The sequence below is a fragment of the Uloborus diversus genome, chromosome 9 (assembly GCF_026930045.1).
Source record: "Uloborus diversus isolate 005 chromosome 9, Udiv.v.3.1, whole genome shotgun sequence".
Taxonomy (NCBI): domain Eukaryota; kingdom Metazoa; phylum Arthropoda; class Arachnida; order Araneae; family Uloboridae; genus Uloborus; species Uloborus diversus.
This window is the reverse complement of record NC_072739.1, coordinates 70,821,833-70,841,865: the sequence shown is the minus strand read 5'-3', so window position 1 is coordinate 70,841,865 and position 20,033 is coordinate 70,821,833. Positions and strand designations below refer to the sequence as shown.

Sequence of the window (20,033 nt, the reverse complement as noted above, 5' to 3'; positions counted from 1 at the left end):
ACTACCTATGCAATATGCTGAAATATTATTGTCCATCAGTCCCCTCCCCCTAGTGGGCACCCTTGCATGATGTTTTTTCTAATAAATTAACCTTATCTTGTGCTTTATGTACTGTTTATTATTAGTATACACATTTGAAATTAAACATCCTACCATTCATATTTTTACTGTGAATTGTATTTTATGTTTGTGTCTATATTTTTGAGACAGGTTGTAAGTTCATTATACTGCAAAAAGTTATGATGAAAGTGAAAGGCAACAAATTAAAATAAGAATTTAAACACAACAAATTTTTACTGATATCAATATTATACAAATGCAGCTTTCATGTATACCTTATTACTCGAAAAACTTTTCATCTTACCTTGTATTTTGGGAAAAAACAGGAAAATGTTTCTAAGAATGTACCCAATATCAAAGGGTGGGGAGGGGGGAGCTAGGATTTCCATAAAACTAAATCATCCCAATCGAATAAAAGAACAGTAAAGATCTTTATCAAGTAAAACAAACTACCAGGTAAGGTATGCCAAATTGGACTCCTATATTAGCAATTTATTGCTTTGGCATTTTTTAAAGTTTGTCAAAAAATGAAAACAAAATCGGCAGTGAATATTATCTTAAAACTAATTTAAAATAAAATTAAATGGGAATGTAGTAGAGGAACTTTGAATACAACTTACACAACCTATATTCAGTTGGTTCTGAATTACTGCAATGAAGTTTTGATCACAGCCTCAGACGAAGTCATGAAACCCCTTGACACCTTCAAAAACCAAGTGCTCTGCATGATTACGGGAGGAATTAATACTCCTGTGCTTTCCATGCAATTACTTTGTAACCAACAACCAATGACTAATTTAATACAGAGGAATGCAGCCATTCTATATAATAGATTAACTAGACTCCCAAATAATTTCTGGAGAGATTAGTCATTGTGGAATTCGTAATCTAAAGACTCAGAGAGGTTTCATTCAATGTGTTTGTGAGAACTCCCAATACAATGACATTAATGATGCTCCCAATGAACTTCTGTCTTTTGCGAACCCACTGAACCATTTGGAACTCGATGTCAGACTAGACTTGGTTCTGGACGCAAAAAAATGCGACCTAAATCCTACTGAATTTTGCGCTATTGCCTTGGAAACAATTAACACTCGTTTCCCTCCAGACGAATGGCTTCACATCTATACTGATAGGCCCCTGTTGGATTTTTCCCGGGGTGCCGGCGCTGGAATATTTTGTGACTATTTTTCTTTTTATCAACATGTTGGATCTTTCACAACCCATGTCGATGGAGAACTTGAAGCCATTCATGTGGCAATACAACAACTTGCTTCACATCTTTATCCCTTCCAAAAAGCAGTAATACTTTCAGACTCAACCTCTGCTTTACAGGTTTTGTCTAGTAATAACCATGAAAGTAAGGGGTCTCGTATTCAGAGCCGTAAAAAATTCCTGAGGGGTATTGAGAAAACTGTGGCTTTTCAGTGGGTATCATCCCACTGTAATCTGCCCGGAAATGAGAAAGCAGACTTCTTGGCCAAGAACGGATGTAATATTCTCCAAAGGTCTCGCAGACCCTTGCCGCTCCTTGGATTGGAGATTAAGAGAGTGCATAGGGATGCGTTTCGTCGTGTTGCTTCCCGGGCTGCTGAAGGTAAACCCTGGGGGAGACTGTGCAATGAGTCCAACTGTATCCCGAATTTTCCTCGAGCTGCTGCTGTGGCTGCTTCTAGACTTTTAAGAGGACACGATTGTCTCAATGCCTATTTGTTCCGCTTTCAACTGAAGGATTCCCCGACCTGCACTTTATGCAACTCTGGAATATTTTTAAAAAACTGACTTCAACTAACTTTTACTGACCAGTTTTATGCCCTGGAGTGACAGTAAAACATCTAATCCCAGAAATAACAGTAAGATATCCTACTCATGCTCTGACGTGACAATACAAACTTTGTCGACATAGATGATGATCTTCAAGTGTGTGGAAATTTATCGGATAAAGACATAGTTGACGAGTTTAGATCACTCTCAGAAGAGGAAGATAAGTAGATTGAAGAACTTATCAATCCAAAAATGATCACCTTTAAAGACGCAAAAGTGCCATGTATGTCATGAGGGCGTTCATTGAATCAAGACCTGATATGGACAAAGACATACAATGCTATTTCCCATCTGGAAAATGTAACTGACGTGCAAAGAAAAAAGAATACCTGTCAAACTCTTTTTGACAGTTATTTTAAATAAAGTATGGTAAGTTCTTATTTTGTAATTGATTTTGTTAATTTGGTACATAGTACTTATATTAAATGGAATGATTTTTTGTTAGATTTTTGATAACTCCCTTCGATTTCAAATTAGCAAGAGTGGACTCTATTAATATCTTTTTCTAAAAAGCTGTTAAAAACCAATTTTATTATAATCTTTCTTAAATAATTTAAAGTTCATATTCAAAATGCTTTTTTTTTATTTTAAATTAATACATTTAGCTGAATATTTGGTCAACTGAATATTTAGAAAATGCAGACTACTAAACAATGACATAATATTCAGTTCATCCCTAGTTTTCACATACCATAATCATGCATTTATTCGTAATTCCCTTTGTGAATTGAATAAAATATAGTGCTTAAGAAAACATGAGCAATCAAGAACAGATTTAAAATTTAAAGACAAATTTCAAATTTAAAAACAAAAAATAATAATACTTACTAATATTCCATTTGCAAAGGCATCTTCCAGCTCTTTCTTTGTATTACGTATCAATTCCTCTGTGTCTTCAACCTTTTCTTTAATATCTCCCAAAATACTTTCAAGATCTTGGATTTCTTTGTCAATATCTGCATTTTTAAAACTGTCTTTCTCATCGGGACTTTTAGAATTTCTGAGATTTTTAATCCTCAGTTCAAGAATGTCCATTGTAGTTTTGAAGTTTTCTCGTGCATCAGAATACTGTTTATCAAGCATTTGAGCTAATCCCATTTGGTAATATCTAACATAGGTTAAGAATTTCAAAAAAAACTAAGTCACATATAGGTAACTAGCAGAAAGTGCAGTCGATAATTTAAAAGAAAAAAACATGAAAACTAAATCCATTATTCTCTTTGAATACATAAAAAAAGTTTTCACTAAGTTTTCAGATAACTATGATTACAAAACATACAATATTTTATTAAGGAATATGACTTTTTTCTTTTTTAAATTCTGCATGCTAGTTTAATGCTTTTCTTTGCAAAAATCTAGTTTGCTACGCGAATCAGAAATTTAACTTTATTTAATTTCAATTCTGTGACCAGAACAGCAGACGATAATTAAAAAATGAAGATAAACCTTGTTGTAGAATATGAAATCAACTTAAAATAAAGAAATAAGGGTCATTCTAGTTATTCTTCAAATTTTGACAACAGTTCATATTCTTAGTTAAGAGCTTCTAATGCTGCAAAAATCAAAGAAATGCAACTTTTCTTTTGATGAGATACTCGCAAATTAATGATTTTCTATAAAGTTTGAATAAAAATTTTGGAATACTTTTGATGAAAGGCAGTGTATTTTCTGTTCTGCATCCCGGATAATATGTATACAAAATTTCATAATGATCGGTTGAGTAGTTTAAGTCATGAAAGAATTACAAACTCACTTTTGTATTTGTAACATTAAAGATAACAGAAAAAACTAACATACTTAATGTTAGTTAATATAAGTCACTTGTCATTTAAAAACACATAGCAACAACAGTTACCAAATTATGCTTCAGAATTGGTCAAGCTAATTATTTGTGATGGCAATATGGAAGATTGCTTTTATGGAAGATGTTCCGTTTGTGGAAATTTACAGAAATTTCACAATGTCATGGAAGAGCTAACTGAAGATTTGAATTTGGAAGAGGAAATTAAATATTCACAATGGATGAGAGATGAGACAAAAACCCTTTTCAGGGGAAATGTTTCTTCTACTTTAAAAGATGCTTTAGAAAAATTAGAATCTAAACTTCCACAGTTTTTAACACATGTTTATATCAAGCGACAACAAGATACTTTTTTTTTAGAATTGAAGGCAGGCATATCAACCAACACTTTGCTATTACATTTCGACTTCAGTGAAAATTATAGTTTCTTCTATCAAGATGAGATACAGTCGGCTCATTGGGTCTCGAAATCGTGCACAATATACACGGCCATAGCATATTTCATATATCAAAATGAAAAAAAAACTGTGCCAATAGTTGTAGTATCAGATTACATGCAGCACGACAAATACGCAGTAGCTGTATTTAATGAAAAAATCATAGAGAAAATTCAATGCGACTATCCTGAATTGTTTATTTCAAGACTTATATACAAATCAGATGGAACTGGACAACACTTTAAGCAAAAATATTCAATCTGCATCGCCATGTTCTAAAACTTCCCCATTGTTGAATGGCATTTCTCTGCAACCAGTCATGGTAAAGGACCTATTGATGGACTTGGTGGCACGGTGAAGAGAAGGGTCAAAGAAGCCACCCTCTCCAGGAAAATTGATCCACATTCTGCAGAAGAATTTTTTCTCTGTGCACAAGATATTTGCCCAAGCGTCACATTGTTATATATTTCTGACAACAACATAAAGGGAGAAATAACTAAACTCAATGATATTTGCTCTCCAAACGGAAAAGAAATATTTCCGATTCCCGATACTCAGAAATCCCACTGTTTCATTAAAGTAAAGAAATACATACTTAAATTTTCAAATGTTTCCTTGAACCCCAAAAAATTTTGTACAGTTGATTTAACCAATGGACATGTAGATACAGAAAAAGATGGAGATGTAGATGTGGAAAAAGATGTAGATATAGAAGAAGCAGATGAAACAGAATTTGATGTCGGCGGCTGGGTTTTAGTACCATTTGCAGGAAAGAAAAGTGTCAAATATTTTGTGGGACAGATATTAAGCAAAGATTTGTTTTCGATAAACGTGAAATTTCTGCAATGTAAAGGAAGTTACTTCACGTGGCCTTTCAATGAAGATTCGTCAGACATTGACATTGAAGAAGGTATTAAAAAATTACCGGAACCTAACTTTGACCGGCGGTTACATATCACTTTTCCCACTTATGATTTTACCATGTATGCAATGGCTTAACTTTAATTTACTATATATACAGTGACTAAACTTCCATTTACAAGATTTAAAGTTACTTAAATTTGTTCAGTATCCATTGTTGTTATAAAATTTACATACTGTAGTGTAAGTCACAAAATTAATGTAGTGTAGGTCACGCACAGAAATGCTAATAAATATTTTTCTTTAATAGTTAAACATTTGTTTGTATTCAATTTTATAGCTTTAAACTTTGTATTAAAAGAATACACTGACAGAATGTTAAATTACTGCACCAGTGAAGAAGAAAATTGAATTTAGAATGATATCTAAAACTTGACTTCCTTTCCTGTAGTGTAAGTCACATCATGACAATTTTATGATTTTTTGGTAAAATACAAAATGTAAAAAAGTTTTTGTATATTGCTAAAAATACTACATGTTCAGAGGTAAACTGACATACAATAAGATTTTTTGATTAAATGAAAATTGATTATTAACTATGCAAACAATACTTGTTAAATTGTCAATTGTACTGTAAGTCACGCATGGAAATGACCACTGGTAAATTTAAGTGGTAATCACATTTTTGCAATAGACCCAACCCTTTGCAGTTCTTTGTGGCCCCCTGAAGCTCATAGGACACCTTCTGGAATCAGTGTGTGGTTTTGACTTGTCAGCTAAATAAATTTGTTTTCTAATGGTGACAATCTAATGTTTGCATATTTCATTTGAATCACTGACTCAAGCCTCTTACAATTAATTTTTGAACTGCAGAAATAGCTTGTGACTTAAATTTATAAAGAAAAACCTTGCTTAGTGCGATCTATTCTATTACACCACTCGCAAATGAGCTCCTTATGAATGCTACTTTCAAAAATTTAGAGTAATTTTAAAATCTCTTTTAAAACATTAGTACAATTTGTTAACTTACATAATTTTTCATTTCAGGAATGCTCTTCAGACTTCAAACTTCAAATTGCATTTAAACTAAAAAGGATACGTTTCTGCGAGAATTCTATCATCTGGTTTAAGATGTTTCTGTTGTATCGTTAAACACTCTTTCAGATCAATTATGGCAGCTTGATTGTTGTCAGATTCCATGCTTATTTCAGCTAACAACTGCAAAATTTCTGCTACTTTAAGCTGATATTGAACACCTTCTTGTCTACAGTAAAATTAGACAAAAAGACTTTTTAGAAAAAATGAAAATAAGTGCATGCATGATGAAATATATTTTAAGGCAAACAAAATGGACACATAACTTCAAAAAATTAATAATGATCCAATGACTTAGAAAGCATATTTTCAATTCATTTATGAAGCATAAAAAACTGTCTCATAGAACCAAATCTTAATAACTAAAATTCAAAATAGAAAACCTTTTTTTTTTACCTGGAAAATCTTGATACTAAGTCGGATACTTTTACCTCAGTAATTACACTATTTTAGTTCTTAATTATAAAATCAATTAAACTAATTCCCAAATTTAAAAAAAAATGAAGTGCCTCTATAGCTTTATAGTAATTTTAAATTTGGAATCCCTTAATACTGATTACTCATAAATAAATTGCTTTGCTAAGCAACCTCATTTTATATGCATTTATTTATTCTTTTTTCATGGCTTAAACTTATGCTTTTCCTTTCTTTAAACCCAAGTTTTAAAAAATACACTATTGTTTCAAAAAAGAAAACTTTCTATAGTATTTTGGAAATGTGCAGCATTTTGTAACCTTATGCATTCAAATCAAGACTAAAATTTAATTTCGATAAAAAGTAATATTAATTTGTAACTTCAAATTCTGATCAGAATACACAATATTTGACAACAAAATATGAATTAAGTTTGCTTAAACTCATGCATTACTAAGTTTGTTAGTATTCCAACCATTTGAAGGAGATATTTACTTAAGAACCATCATTGATTTCAGCATGCTAGTTTACAAGTTGAGGATCTTAAAGTAATGAAAACAAAAAGATGTTTAAGAGCCATAAGAAATTGATTGTTATAATACGTAAATTTTGAGCAACTCTTTACAAAAATACTGCATTTTTGTTAAGATTTCTTACTTTTAAAATTGAGGTAAATTTTATGCATCAGAGGTTACATTATCCTAAGTTTCAAAACCCTAAACAAATCTGCTTCTTTTAAAAATGTATATCTTAGCTAACTCTGGAGCTAAAGTAAAGTTTTAAGATGGTTATTAAGGTACAAGTTTATTAATTTGTTTTTTAAAAAAGTGGACTTGTTTAGCATAACTTTTCATGATATATTTAAATTGTTAATTTTACAAATGTCTGCCTCTATTTTTTGGACTTAAAAAAATCAATTTAAAATATTACTTTTAATTATAGATTTAAATTTGTTAATTTCTTTTTGTAAAGGGAATGTGCTTAGCTTAAGTCTGAATAATACATTTAAGATGTAAATTTGCCCCTTTAAAGAGAGTAACTTTATTTTCTGGAATTATAATAAAATTTTAAGTTTACTGTCTAAGTGCATTAGTCTGTTTTAAAAAAGTAAACATGTTCAGCATAACCCTTGATAATATATTTAAGATGTTATCTTTTAAGACCTAAATTTTTTGGAATTTATATTTAAGGTTAATTTGCTTCTTTTAAGAATTTTCATCTATTTTCTGGAATTAAAGTGAAGTTTTAAGATGATTATCAAGGTATAAGTTCAAAATTTTGTTTTTAAAAAGTCAACTTGTTTAGCATAACTCTAAATGATATATTTGGGTGTTAATTTGGACCTTTGAAGACTTGTGTACCTGTATTGTTTTAGAATTAAAGAAAATTTTTAAGTCGCTAATTTAACTATGAGTTTACTCATTTGTTTTTAAAAAGGAAAATTGTTTAGCATAACTCTTAATATGTTTCAGATGTTATTTCACATCTTTTTAGAATGCATACCTGTATTTTTTGGAGGAAAAGTTTGAAATTTGTTTTTTAAGAAATGAACTTCTTTAAAATATAGCTCTAAATAATATATTTAAAATGTTAATTTGCTTCTTTTAAGAATGTGTGTTTCTATCCTTTGGAAGTAAAGTAACATTTAAAGTTTATTATATAAATATAAATTTATTAATTTGTTTTTTAGAAAGTAAATGTGCTTAGCATAAATCTCAATAATAAATTATGTTAATTTGCACCTTTAAAGAATGAAAAAAGTGAAGATGGGCCGTTTTAGTATTTTCTTTTCCTACTTGAATGTTAGAAAACTTTTACATGTATACTGTTCTTAATAAAAAGAATAACAAAGCAAAATTTTGTTTATGTCATTACAAAACTGGAAACAAGAAAATGTATTACTTTATAACAAGGTTATTCCGTCTCTATTTTTTTTTTTTTTTGAGCAATCACGATTGCTTATTGTTCTCACTTGACTGTTTTTGGTGTGCTATCATTTTATTTTCCCACCAGCACCCTCTGCCAGCACCACCGTCGCGTCGACCAGCCTCACGATGCTGCTCCTCTTGCGAAAACAGTCTAAAGGTTGGGTCCATATCCTACACACACATACACTCATGCCTGCGCACAAGCACACACTCTTACACACTTACACATACACACAATCATGCCTGCACACAGACACCATATGCCTACATACACACACACAAACGTCTACACACACGTGCGCGCGTACACACAGCACCGCATACACAACACGCACACACATGCATACATACATACCTACACGTGCACCCACACACATAGGTCTAAACAAACAAACATGCGTCTACACAAGCACACACGCGCATTCATACACACACGCTCGTGATTGCGAAAAACATAATTTGAATTCAAGATGCCAAAAATTCAAATTAATACATATTTTTTTTCCAAGTCATGTAAATCTACAATTATGACTTATCGTAAAGATAAACGTGAACAATAAAATTATTTAATAATATGTTTTTAAAAAAATGATGTGTGAAATAAGCGATTCATTATTTTGATGCAGCATTACATAAAGTATGTGAAGAAGCAATGTAACCAAAAGCAACTATAAAGCCAGATATCCTCAGGATATCCGGTCCACATATCCGAATCCGGCAAATGAAGAGATACAGGATATCCGGAATCCGGTATCTGGCAAAATCACTTTCTGGTGCATCTCTAGTGCATAAGCAAAATTGTTCCTCTCTTCACCTTAACAAAAACACTTTTTGTCCTTATCCATATTCTACAACCTAAGAAAACAATTCTATCAACACTTCTCTTGAAAAAGAACCATTCTAAATAGTTCATGGAGAAGTATAACCATGAAAAATGCATCTATGCTCTATTACTAGAAGTGTTTAATTATGTCTTCAAAAATTACCATTTCGTAAGGATATTAACAAACTACAGTAATTGTCTTATTTTTTACTGGGATTCATTAATTTAAAAAAATAAATAAAAATAAACAGACTCTTCAATTAAAATCCCAGAATTTCAGGATAGCCCCCAAAAAAGCCTCCCCCCCCCCCCAAGTTTCATGACAATTCAGCAATTATCTAGTTCTACAGCCACCATGACAAAAAATATCATAGCGAAAAAGCTGTTGAAATTAAATATTTTAAACTGAAATATTGAATATCTATAACACAATCTTAGAATTTTTCATTAAAATACAGTAACGTTGCAATTTTAACACTAATTTCAAATTCCTTGACAGAAATTAAATTCTTGTCAAGTAAATAATTTTTTTTTTTTTTTTTTTTTTTTTTTTTTTTTGTTGGATTGATTCAATCGAAAACAGAAAAACAAACAATTTAGTAATCATGACTGGTAGGTTAGATACATATTTAAAAAAATATTGCAAAAAAAACCTTTTGGCATTGTTCAGTCTTTTTTTTTTTTTTTTTTTCAATTTATCTAAAACAATGGCAAATTTAAATACCGATATACAAAGTTTTAATGCTACTTTTTTCAATGCTGAAGGGGGATGCCATTTGAATTTTAATCAACTAAATCCTGTTAAAACAAACTCCAAGGGGCCATAAATTTTGTTTGTTACAAAGGGAATTTCATTGTATTGGTAATTGCTGTAACAAAGTTTTATTGTAGTTAAGGCATATTTGAATATAAAAATGACCCTTCAACAAAATTTAACAATTGCCATTATGTAATGTGCATTATTTCTAATACATCTCTAGAACAAAAAAATATTCAAATTATGAAATAATGTTTAGTTTTTATTTCTCATCTAAACTAAAAATAAAAAACTCCCGTTCTATCCCTATTTCTCCCTGATCTTCACATTGTTGCCTGCTGCATTTAATTTATGAAATGAAAATATTTTACTTTTGTTTCTTATGTGAACATATGTCACATTCTAAACAGATCTATTATCTCAAGGAACAGTAAAACAAAACAGAAATTTATAGTCAACATAGAAAGTTGTGGTATGCATGTATAGTAGGGTGTCTCAAAAAAACAGCTTTCAAAAGTTGAAAGTCTCACCCTCTTAAAAGATTCTTATGGTGGACATTAAACCACTGGTAAAATTTTATAACTCTACGAAAATATTTCGAGGTCCCTCAAGAGGGTTTGAATTTTGCCAAAATGTCCCAAATTTAGCAAAATTTCACTAAAACAAGGGTTTACGCCCACTAACGCCCCCTACATTACTTTAAAATGTAACCATTTATACACATACTAATACCTTAGTTGCAAACAATTTACTTATGAAAGGGTACCAATTATTTCAACTGTAATCATATCACTGTAAACTAGTAAAGCCATTTTTTCCTTCTTTGGATTCTATGCTGGTGACATCAACTGCTGGTGATAAAAAAAGGGATATATAGCTCTGATTTAAATTCCTGAATAATATCTATCAGTACTAGGAAAATGATAATGTATGGCTCATTGAATCTGAAAATTAGGAAAAAAATTTCCCTCTGGTAGGGTTGAGGACACTAAGAACAGTTTAGTGAGAGAGGCTGTTATGGGTAAGGGGTTAATTAGCTTCAAGAGGGTCTTTGATCTTCATTGAGGACTAACAAACTGACTAGGACCAGCCTAGCTGGGCCCAGAGCCTGTTGCTTGTCATCACATTTGTATATGCATTTGAATAGCCAATTAAAAAAATTCCATTTTTAAGGAATAAGTTAATCTGCCCTTTTAACATGCCCTTTGAAGAGCTCCTGGTTTTTGAATGGAGTTTTAACATTTGTTCCAACCATCAAGACAAAGATTCAAAAGTTCTCTGTGATCATTTCAAAAGGATGCTTGTGATGAAGGAGCTGGCACATGAACTGATGTGGATGAGACTGTCAATGGCTTAGCATTGTTTTTCTGATTTTTCTGTTCTTTTTTCAAGGATAGTTAATTATTTATCTAAAGCACCAATACATCCTTCCCAATATAGTTGCAATTTGTAGAACTGACTGTCCTCATAATAATTTACAAGTTGTTTTGAGTAGGCATAGTTTATATCAAGCAATTGATCAGGATTTTTGATTCACCTGATCTCTTGGATAGTTTCTGTTTCAATGCTTTATTAAGTTTGCTTGCTTTTTGTATAAATCCTTGACATTCCTTGATACATGTTGTTTTTGACATTCTTGGCACTCTAGAATTTTCCAAAACTTTGATCATACACTAGAACAGTTCTGTCTTTGATTGTGCGCTTCTTGGTAAGATGAAAAAGATGTTTTGCATTACATCTCTTCCTGATGGTAGTAGTGCACTTGTATTTTTCTTATTTGGATATTCAAATACAAATGTGATGACCAGCAACAGGTTCTGGGCCCTACTAGTCTGCGTCTTAGTCAGCTAATTAGACCCCAATGAAGATCAATGGTCCTCTTAAAGCTATCTACTCCCTTACTCATTACAGACTTTTCCGCAAATCTGTTCCAAGTGTCCACAACCCTACTGAAATGAAATTTTTTCCTAATTTCCTTATTTAATGAGCCCTACATAATCATTTTTCCTAGTGCTGATAGATGTTATTCAGAAATTTGAATCAGAGTTATGTATCCTTTTTTTTTATCACCAGCAGTTGATGTCACGAGCATAGAATCCAAAGAGGGAAAAAAATGTCTCTACTAGTTTACAGTGATATAATTACAGTTCAAATAGTTGTTACCCCTTTTTAAGTAAATTGATTGCAACTAAGGTATTAGTATATGCATAAATGGTTACATTTTAAACTAATGTAGGGGGCGCTAGTGGACGTAAACCCTTGTTTTAGTAAAATTTTGCTAAATTTGGGACATTTTAGCAAAGTTCAATACTCTTGGGGGACCTAAAATTCTACCAGTGGTTTAATATCCACTATGGGAAACTTTTTAGAGGGTGAGACTTTCAACTTTTGAAAGTTGGTTTTTTTTTTGGGCACCCTAATGTATAGCTAAATAATTTTAATCTTTAATGCAATTTAGAAACATTTAAATTATATTTAACATACATTTTAAGTTCATTAGGGTGGTTCAAAAAAACTTTTTTTCAGCTTAGAGTACAGGACACCCTCTATTTTTTTTAAGACTTACTAATAGTATTATGCTTTCAAAGTTCTAGCTTTTTACTCAAATTTTAAGATGGCGCTCAATGACCCCTTAATTTAACATTGGTCGTAGCATAGAAAGTATACGACAAATTTAGAAATATTTAATTTTCCCAGCTGTTTTCATATAAATAATTATTTTATTGCAATGTATATGCAGGTTACTAGTGTATATTATAATTAGCAACATTGTTTTTTCAGTTCAATGTACTTTTTAACCCTGCTCCTCATACTTTTGAAGTTTGAGAGAGGGGGGTTGAGCACCCTCTTTCATTCGAAATAGGAAGCTAAAATTCTTCCAGTATATTACTATACACATCTAAAAATATTGAGGGGTGTCCTGTTATCTAGGAGAAACTTTTTTTTTTACATGTATTTCTGAACCACCCTAAAGTATATGCACATGTATACCTTTTAAATATTTGTTTTGCTGTCTCCAGTGTGTTCCATGCTAATTCTAAATCATCTTCCTGAAATGAATGATACATTAATAGAGAAACACTGCCTAGATTATAAGATAAAAATTTAATACCAAGCATTCTATACTTTTATGATTTCATATTAAAAACATTTCGACTTGATAGAAGTGATTTTGCATTACTTTTCCAAGACTTATTTGTGTAACGAACAGGGCTCTAGAAATTCAAATAACAGAATTAAAAAAAAAAAAGATGCTAAGCACTTTTCATAAATGTGCTCAAAAGGACAAAATAACTTTTCTGGGTCAGAAAGGACAATTTAAGTATTCCTGTAGTTTTAAAAAATTCTAAGAAAATAACACCACAAACACAGAAAAGTGTGGCTCAAGTCATGAAGAGAATTTCTTATCATTATCTAGCTTTCAATCATAACTTTGAGTGTTGAAATATGCATATTTTTCTTGTTGGGAAAGTAGTTCAGTTTGAAATGACTAGAACTGCACTTCTCTTCGTTTGTGGCATCATTTTCTTGGAATTTTTGAAAACTACAGGAATACTTAAATTGTCCTATCTGACGCAAAAAAGGTTATTTTGTCCTTTTGAGTGCATTATGAAAAGTGCTTTTTTTTCGTGTGTGTTTTTTTTAATTCTGTTATTTTATTAAAACTTAAAGCAGTTGGCACTAAAAATGAATCCTTTTTCCTCTAGGGTTTATTTTTTAGCTAATTTAATTAAAACCATTAAAGGTTTCCCAAACTAATTTATGTTTCAAAATATACAAGTTACTTGTGATAAAGATCCTAATATGTATCTTTATTTGTCCCCATAATCGATTATTGGCATAGATGAGAGCTTGCTCCAGAGAAGCCATCACTCAAAATTTTCATTATGATAACTATTAATATTTCTGTTGCAAGACAATGAATATTCGTAACAATGGGTTTTATATTTAATCATTTAATGGGGACATTACATGAAATTTGCTGTTTTCCCATTCAAACCGAAATCACAATTTTATTTTAGAACTAGTGGTACCTGCACAAAGTCTCTAAGTGGTGTAGATGCTGAGATATAAGCAAAAGCCGTCCTTGGACTTCCCTTGACTAACATTCCAGGTTATTTAAAAGTGCTTAAAAAGAAGTGGTATTTTTGAAATTTCTGATAGGCCACAGTATTCATGTATGCCTGGATGAGATCAACTTTTAGAATTTAAATGCTGAACAGGTGAAAGAAAATTGAATAATTCAACAAAATAAGCTGAAGTATACTGAATATTTTGCATTTTAAAAAATTAAATGAAATACAGTATTGGATACAACTTGAAAAAAAAAGCAAAGGTATCTGGCGGGGGGGGGGGTATTTTTTTCATTAATGCTACACTTAAAGAAAACATCAATTGCCAGTTCTGGGTATGACAATTTGCTTAATGCTTCTAATTACTATAAAATTCCAGTCTTTTCTAGCATAGAAAATAAAATTTAGAGGCTGCAGAAACACAAGTACAATTCTGGCGATGCTAGGTTTGAAGGTTAAAAGAATTACTTGAAAAATCTTACAAAATAAAACTTGGATTTCTATTACCACAACACAATTTAAAAAGAAATTTTTAAAAGCCTTGTAATTTACCTCAGAAGCCTGATCCTCTTTACCCTGGCTTTCTTGCTCTGCAGAGTCTTTTGGTTCTTCATTGCTTTGCTCTTCATTCGCTTCATTGGTTTTACTGTCTTCATTTCCCTCATTGCTTTTTTCATCTTCATTTGCTTCATTGCTTTTGAGCTTTTCTTCTTCCTTGTTTTTTTGTTCTTTACTATCTTCTTCCTTGTTCTTGACTTCTTTACTATTTTCTTCAACCTCACCGGCTACTTCTTTCGCTTCAGTACTACTTTCATCCAGAATTTGTTGAGGTGAATCAGTTGACTCAGAAGGCTCGTTTTCCTTTTCTTGCTCGTTTTCATCATTTTCTTCACCTTCATCTAAATTACCATTAAACATTAGAATAGAGAATTTCAAAACAAAATGACAAAGATCACTACGATAGACCAGGGGGTTCTCTACCCAGCTAGGCACATAATCCTTTTAATGTACCATTTTTAACTGGCCATACCCCATACATAAACTTATTGAAGAGTTATATTAATTGAACATTAACTGCTTAACTTTAATGAATGAATTAATAATTAAAATTAAAAACAAAGCTAATTCAATATTTGTTTACAATGTTTGGGCAGATGTTTGGTCGAATACAGCAGTAAATCATCATCAACATTAAATTTGCTTCTGTACTTTTTTCGAAGGTAAGTTAAACAGGTACCCCAAGAAGAAAAGTCATTGTAATGTCAGCTAGTTTTTCCTGTTCTTTTGCAAAACCAGTCCAAAAGTTAATTATTAAAGTATTAAAATATATTTACATCAATAGATCATACTAGATAACTTAAAGTTCAGCCAGTTAAAATCTAGCTTTATCAATCTTATTTTGAACTCCTTCTAATAGTTTAAATGTCATGCCCCTGAGATTTTCGCATATTAACGGTTGAGAACTATTTAGGTAGACCAAAGATTAACAATGAAATTAAATTTTGATTTTATATAACTGCTAGTCCGGAAGTCCCTCCACTTCAGGTGATACAAGCAAGTTATAGCTCATAAGACTGACAACTTAGTGCACAAATGTGAGATAATTTTTTTGCAGAGCCGAAATATACTAAGTACAGAAAGTAAATGCATGAATTGGAGATAAACAAAATAAATCAATTGCAAGTACTTATTATTGTAAGATATTTTTAATGCTGTAATCTGAGTTAGCAACTTTACAAAGTGAAAATCTGGACGTTGTTATAAAAAATTGGGAATGTTCAACTCAGGGGTCTGTCCAGGATTTTTCACAGGGTCCGTTTTTGAGAAAAATCAAATAATTTTGTGAAAAATGAATTAATTTTGTGAAAAACCAAAAAATTTCGCGAAAAAACCAAAAAATTTCGCAAAAAAAAATTTTTTTTTTTTGTTAAAACAAAATTTTAGAATTTAGAGATGGCACAAACTGCATCAATTAAACTTAAAGTTGAGTGTTTTCCTCTTCTACGTTGAGAAAATCGTTCTGGATTTTTTTTCTGATATTTGGCGGGGGGGGGGGGGGGGGGGGGGGCATCGCTCTTTCAAGTATCAATATTTATCTACCATTCTACATTATGTTAAATTATACTAGATATATTTCTGTACAGTACTTAAAATAATTGTAACAAAAATATAAATAAATAAAATAAAATTCAAAATAGGGTTCAGCATTCAACTTTTTGACCCAAGACACTCTTAACTAGTATGTTGTGGCCATCACGAAACTTTCTTCTATATTTTTCTTTTTTTTCTGATCCCTCCCCATGCTTGACGAGGAAGCAATATTCCCAACAAAAACAAAATTACACATGCAAAAACTTGACGACCATCCTAATGTCTGAATTATTGCAAAAGCAAAGCAAAGAGCGAAAATTGAAAGTTATTTTAAAAGCCTTGCTTGAATTAATTACAAATATTTTATTTGTTGACAAACATAAGATGGCAACAGTTAAAAATTTTAAATCATTGAGATAATATTTCCTATCATTTCCATACAATTAAAATCACGAGAAATACGCAGACAATCTATTACGATTTATCTTTCTTATTGTTGCATTAATAAAAATATTTTTATTCGCAAAAAAAAAAAATCAACACCTCTTGGAACGATCGGCGTCAAAATTGAACCAAATCCTGTTTACAAATGGATTCACATATATTCCAAATTTCAACCAGAACGTAGCATTACTTCTTGAGATAGGGCACTCAAAATGGAAAAAAAGAACGGGCGATTGCGCTACCCCCTTTTTAGCTGTTGACACAAAAATAAAATCAGTTCTTATACCCACTAAGGGCTACTTGCCGATAAATTTTTCTTTCATTCCGTTCATTATTTCTTGAGATACAGCAGTCACAATTGACGACAAAAAACGTTCTATAGCTCAACCCCCGTTTGAGTTATTGACACCAAAATTGAATCAGCACCTGTTCCTGTTAATACCAACATATGGACCAAATTTTGTTTGATTCCGCCAGTTACTTCCTGAGGAATAGCAAGCACGCGTAACTCGAAAAACGTCCCATTGCTCCACCCCCCTTTGAGGAATTCGCGCCAAAAACTAATGGGCACAAGTTCACATAGGGGCACATATGTGTACTAAATTTCGTTCGATTTCATGCGGTAGTTTTTGTTGTAGAGCGGCCACAAAAAACTGGTCACACACAGACGTGACACACATACATACACACACACACACACACACACACATACACACACACACACAGACAGACATTTTCCAAAAATGGTCGAAATGAACTCAGCACACCTGAAAACGTTCGAATCCGTCAAAATTCGAAATTCGAAAATTTGCACGAATCCAATACTTTCTTCTATATATTAGATATAGAAGAAAGTAAAAAGCACAGAATTTGGTTTAAAACTTCTAAATTCCGTGATTTTAACAAAAATAAAAAAATATTTCAATCGTTTACCTCTTAACAAAGCGTAATAATCATTAAAAATTCGAAAAATCGGATTCCCATAGCGGATGCAAAGAGATCGCAATTCTCAAAGTGAAGGCATCAAAAGTATAAAAACAGCTTGTAAAAGAAATATTTTTGATAAAATTATTTTAAAATTGCATTTTAGAGTCCTATAATAAACATATCATTAATATCTGTGGACACAGTTGACCCAAAAAATAAAATAAAATAAACCATCTATTTAGCATTTTAAGTTTTGACTCATAACAGAAAATGGAATTTTGCTTTAAAAACTTGAAATGAGAGTTCTAACAGAAATAAAGAGACTTTTCATTTATTTGAATCCTAATAAAGCGAAGTTAGCTTGAAAAAAGAACAAAATGTGATTCTCATATCGGATGTTAAAAGATTGCATTTTTCAAAATGTAGACATCTAAAGAAAAAAAACGGTAATTAAAAGAGTTTATTTAAAGTTAATCATCCTTGTTAGCATCGAAAAATCAAAACCCATATAAATTTCTCACAAAATAACAATTAAACATCGCACCACACCGTAAAAACGCAAATATTGACAAGCTGGCAAAATGATGAGAATATTTTCTAATCAAGTCATTATAAAGGTTCAACGCCAGACACTAAGTTGTGATAATTTTGAAGTTGGTAACACTATCTGAAGCGATCATATTTTTTCCTCACCCTTACTATCCCTTTGCAGTTCTAAGTTCATTTCGTAGATATATATTATTATTGTTTATTAAATCATGAGCGGAGAAAAGTGCTTACCAATGCTTTTTCAGAAAAGTTTACAAAAACACCGCTGCTAATTAGCTGTGATAAAACAAACAACCATTATATTTATTTGGCAGTAGCCATTTTTTATCGCTTGCAGCATTCCAAGAGTGCCGATATTTTTCTTTTTTCAAAATTAGCCGATTTTGTGTAAGCTGATCCCTCTACTTTGACTTAAAAAAAGGTTCCGAAAATTATCGGTTTATACACAGAAATATGCGTTATTTTGCTTTCAGATTTGCTCTTTCAATAAACAATTAGTGAAAGATCCGATCTTGTTTATTAGAATTTTGTGAAGGGTCCGTTTTGTTTGATCGAGATTTTGTGAAAGGTCCGTTTTGGTTGATCAGATTTTTGTGAAGGGTCCGTTAACGGACCCAAATATCCTCTGGCCAGACCCCTGCAACTGGAACCAAAAATCAAATTCCTGCATAAAGCAAGAAAGCTACTGATTTAGACAGCATCTTAATACTGGAGTTTAAAGGCAGAATACCAAATGAATGAAACATTTTACCATTGGGGGGGGGGAGAGATGTGGCAATTTATTACTTATTCAGGTCAACTAAAATAATATGATTTCAATATAAGTTAGGTACAGCAGACTAAACTTCTCATACGCTTCAAATCTGGTTATCAAAGTCATGTATCACTTTTGGAGCATAATTAGATAAAAGTAAAGAAGTTTGAAAAAAAAAATATTCCCTTTATACCATTCAACTTAACTAACAATATCTAGGTTTCCAGTTAGCAAAAAATAATGTAATGAGCTAAAATCAAACAGTATTGTTACAAAAAGAAAAAAAGAATAAGTTATTTTATGTAAATTATGTAAATGTCCTTACATAATTGTTGTAATTTATTGGAGCAACAAAACAGATCTTGCTTTTTCGAAAATGTAATTTCAAGCATTTGCTCTTATGTTCATAATTTGTAAATGCAATTTTCATTACATTCTTTTACAGGATGTTCAATATTCAGTGGGACAAAAAGAATAGTTAAGTATATAATAGCAATTCTGAAATTAATCTATTAAGCCAAAACAAATTGATTCTGATGCTACAATCACAACTGTTATACAGCATCAGAGAAAAGTCTTCTGGTTATGATATTGTCGCTAGGTTGAGCAAAATAGCACCATCTGCCAAAAAAGAGAAAATGCGTACTGTATAATACTCTGAAACATAATAGTTAATCGCAGTAGTTCAAAGAGTTATGCATGAAATCTGTTAAATAATCACTACATAGTCCAGCATCAAACGGTGGAAGAAGCTATCGTAAGTTCATAGTTTGTTCATATACTGGGACCAATTTTTGAACAGAATAAAAAGAAAATTATATTAACAAATATATCTATAGTATAAAAAAGATTTATAAACTTATCAACTTTGCTTTTTATTTCTTTAGTGAAATTAAACCCAAACAATTATAAATTTAAATGCACTAATTAAAAAAAGGAGGGGGGATATCTGTTTTATACATTAGTTTAAGAGAGGAGATAAAGAATCTTTCACACTAATACAATGATACTGGTGGGAAGTACATTACAATGAGCAATGTAATGAGGCAGGCAAAATTCAAAACATGAGTATATTCTGAACTTCATATAATGTCATATATTATTTAAGATAAAATTAAGATTTATTATTTTATGAAATGATCACCAAGTCCCTTAACAAATATGACCTTTCAAGGAATTTAACCAACACAAATAA

The 20,033-nt window shown here is 31.3% G+C and overlaps 1 protein-coding gene across 1 annotated transcript in view; it reads right to left on the bottom strand.

The window, feature by feature from the left end:
• The window catches only part of LOC129229583 (histone-binding protein N1/N2-like), a 75,792-nt gene that overhangs the window by 29,132 nt on the left and 26,627 nt on the right, over window positions 1–20,033 (bottom strand). Inside the window, exons 5-8 of the mRNA XM_054863920.1 lie at window positions 14,626–14,972; window positions 12,992–13,050; window positions 6,083–6,247; window positions 2,713–2,992 (exon numbers count right to left, since the gene is read on the bottom strand). Of these exons, the coding sequence (XP_054719895.1) occupies window positions 2,713–2,992; window positions 6,083–6,247; window positions 12,992–13,050; window positions 14,626–14,972 (851 nt within the window). The remainder of the gene's footprint in view (window positions 1–2,712; window positions 2,993–6,082; window positions 6,248–12,991; window positions 13,051–14,625; window positions 14,973–20,033) is intronic.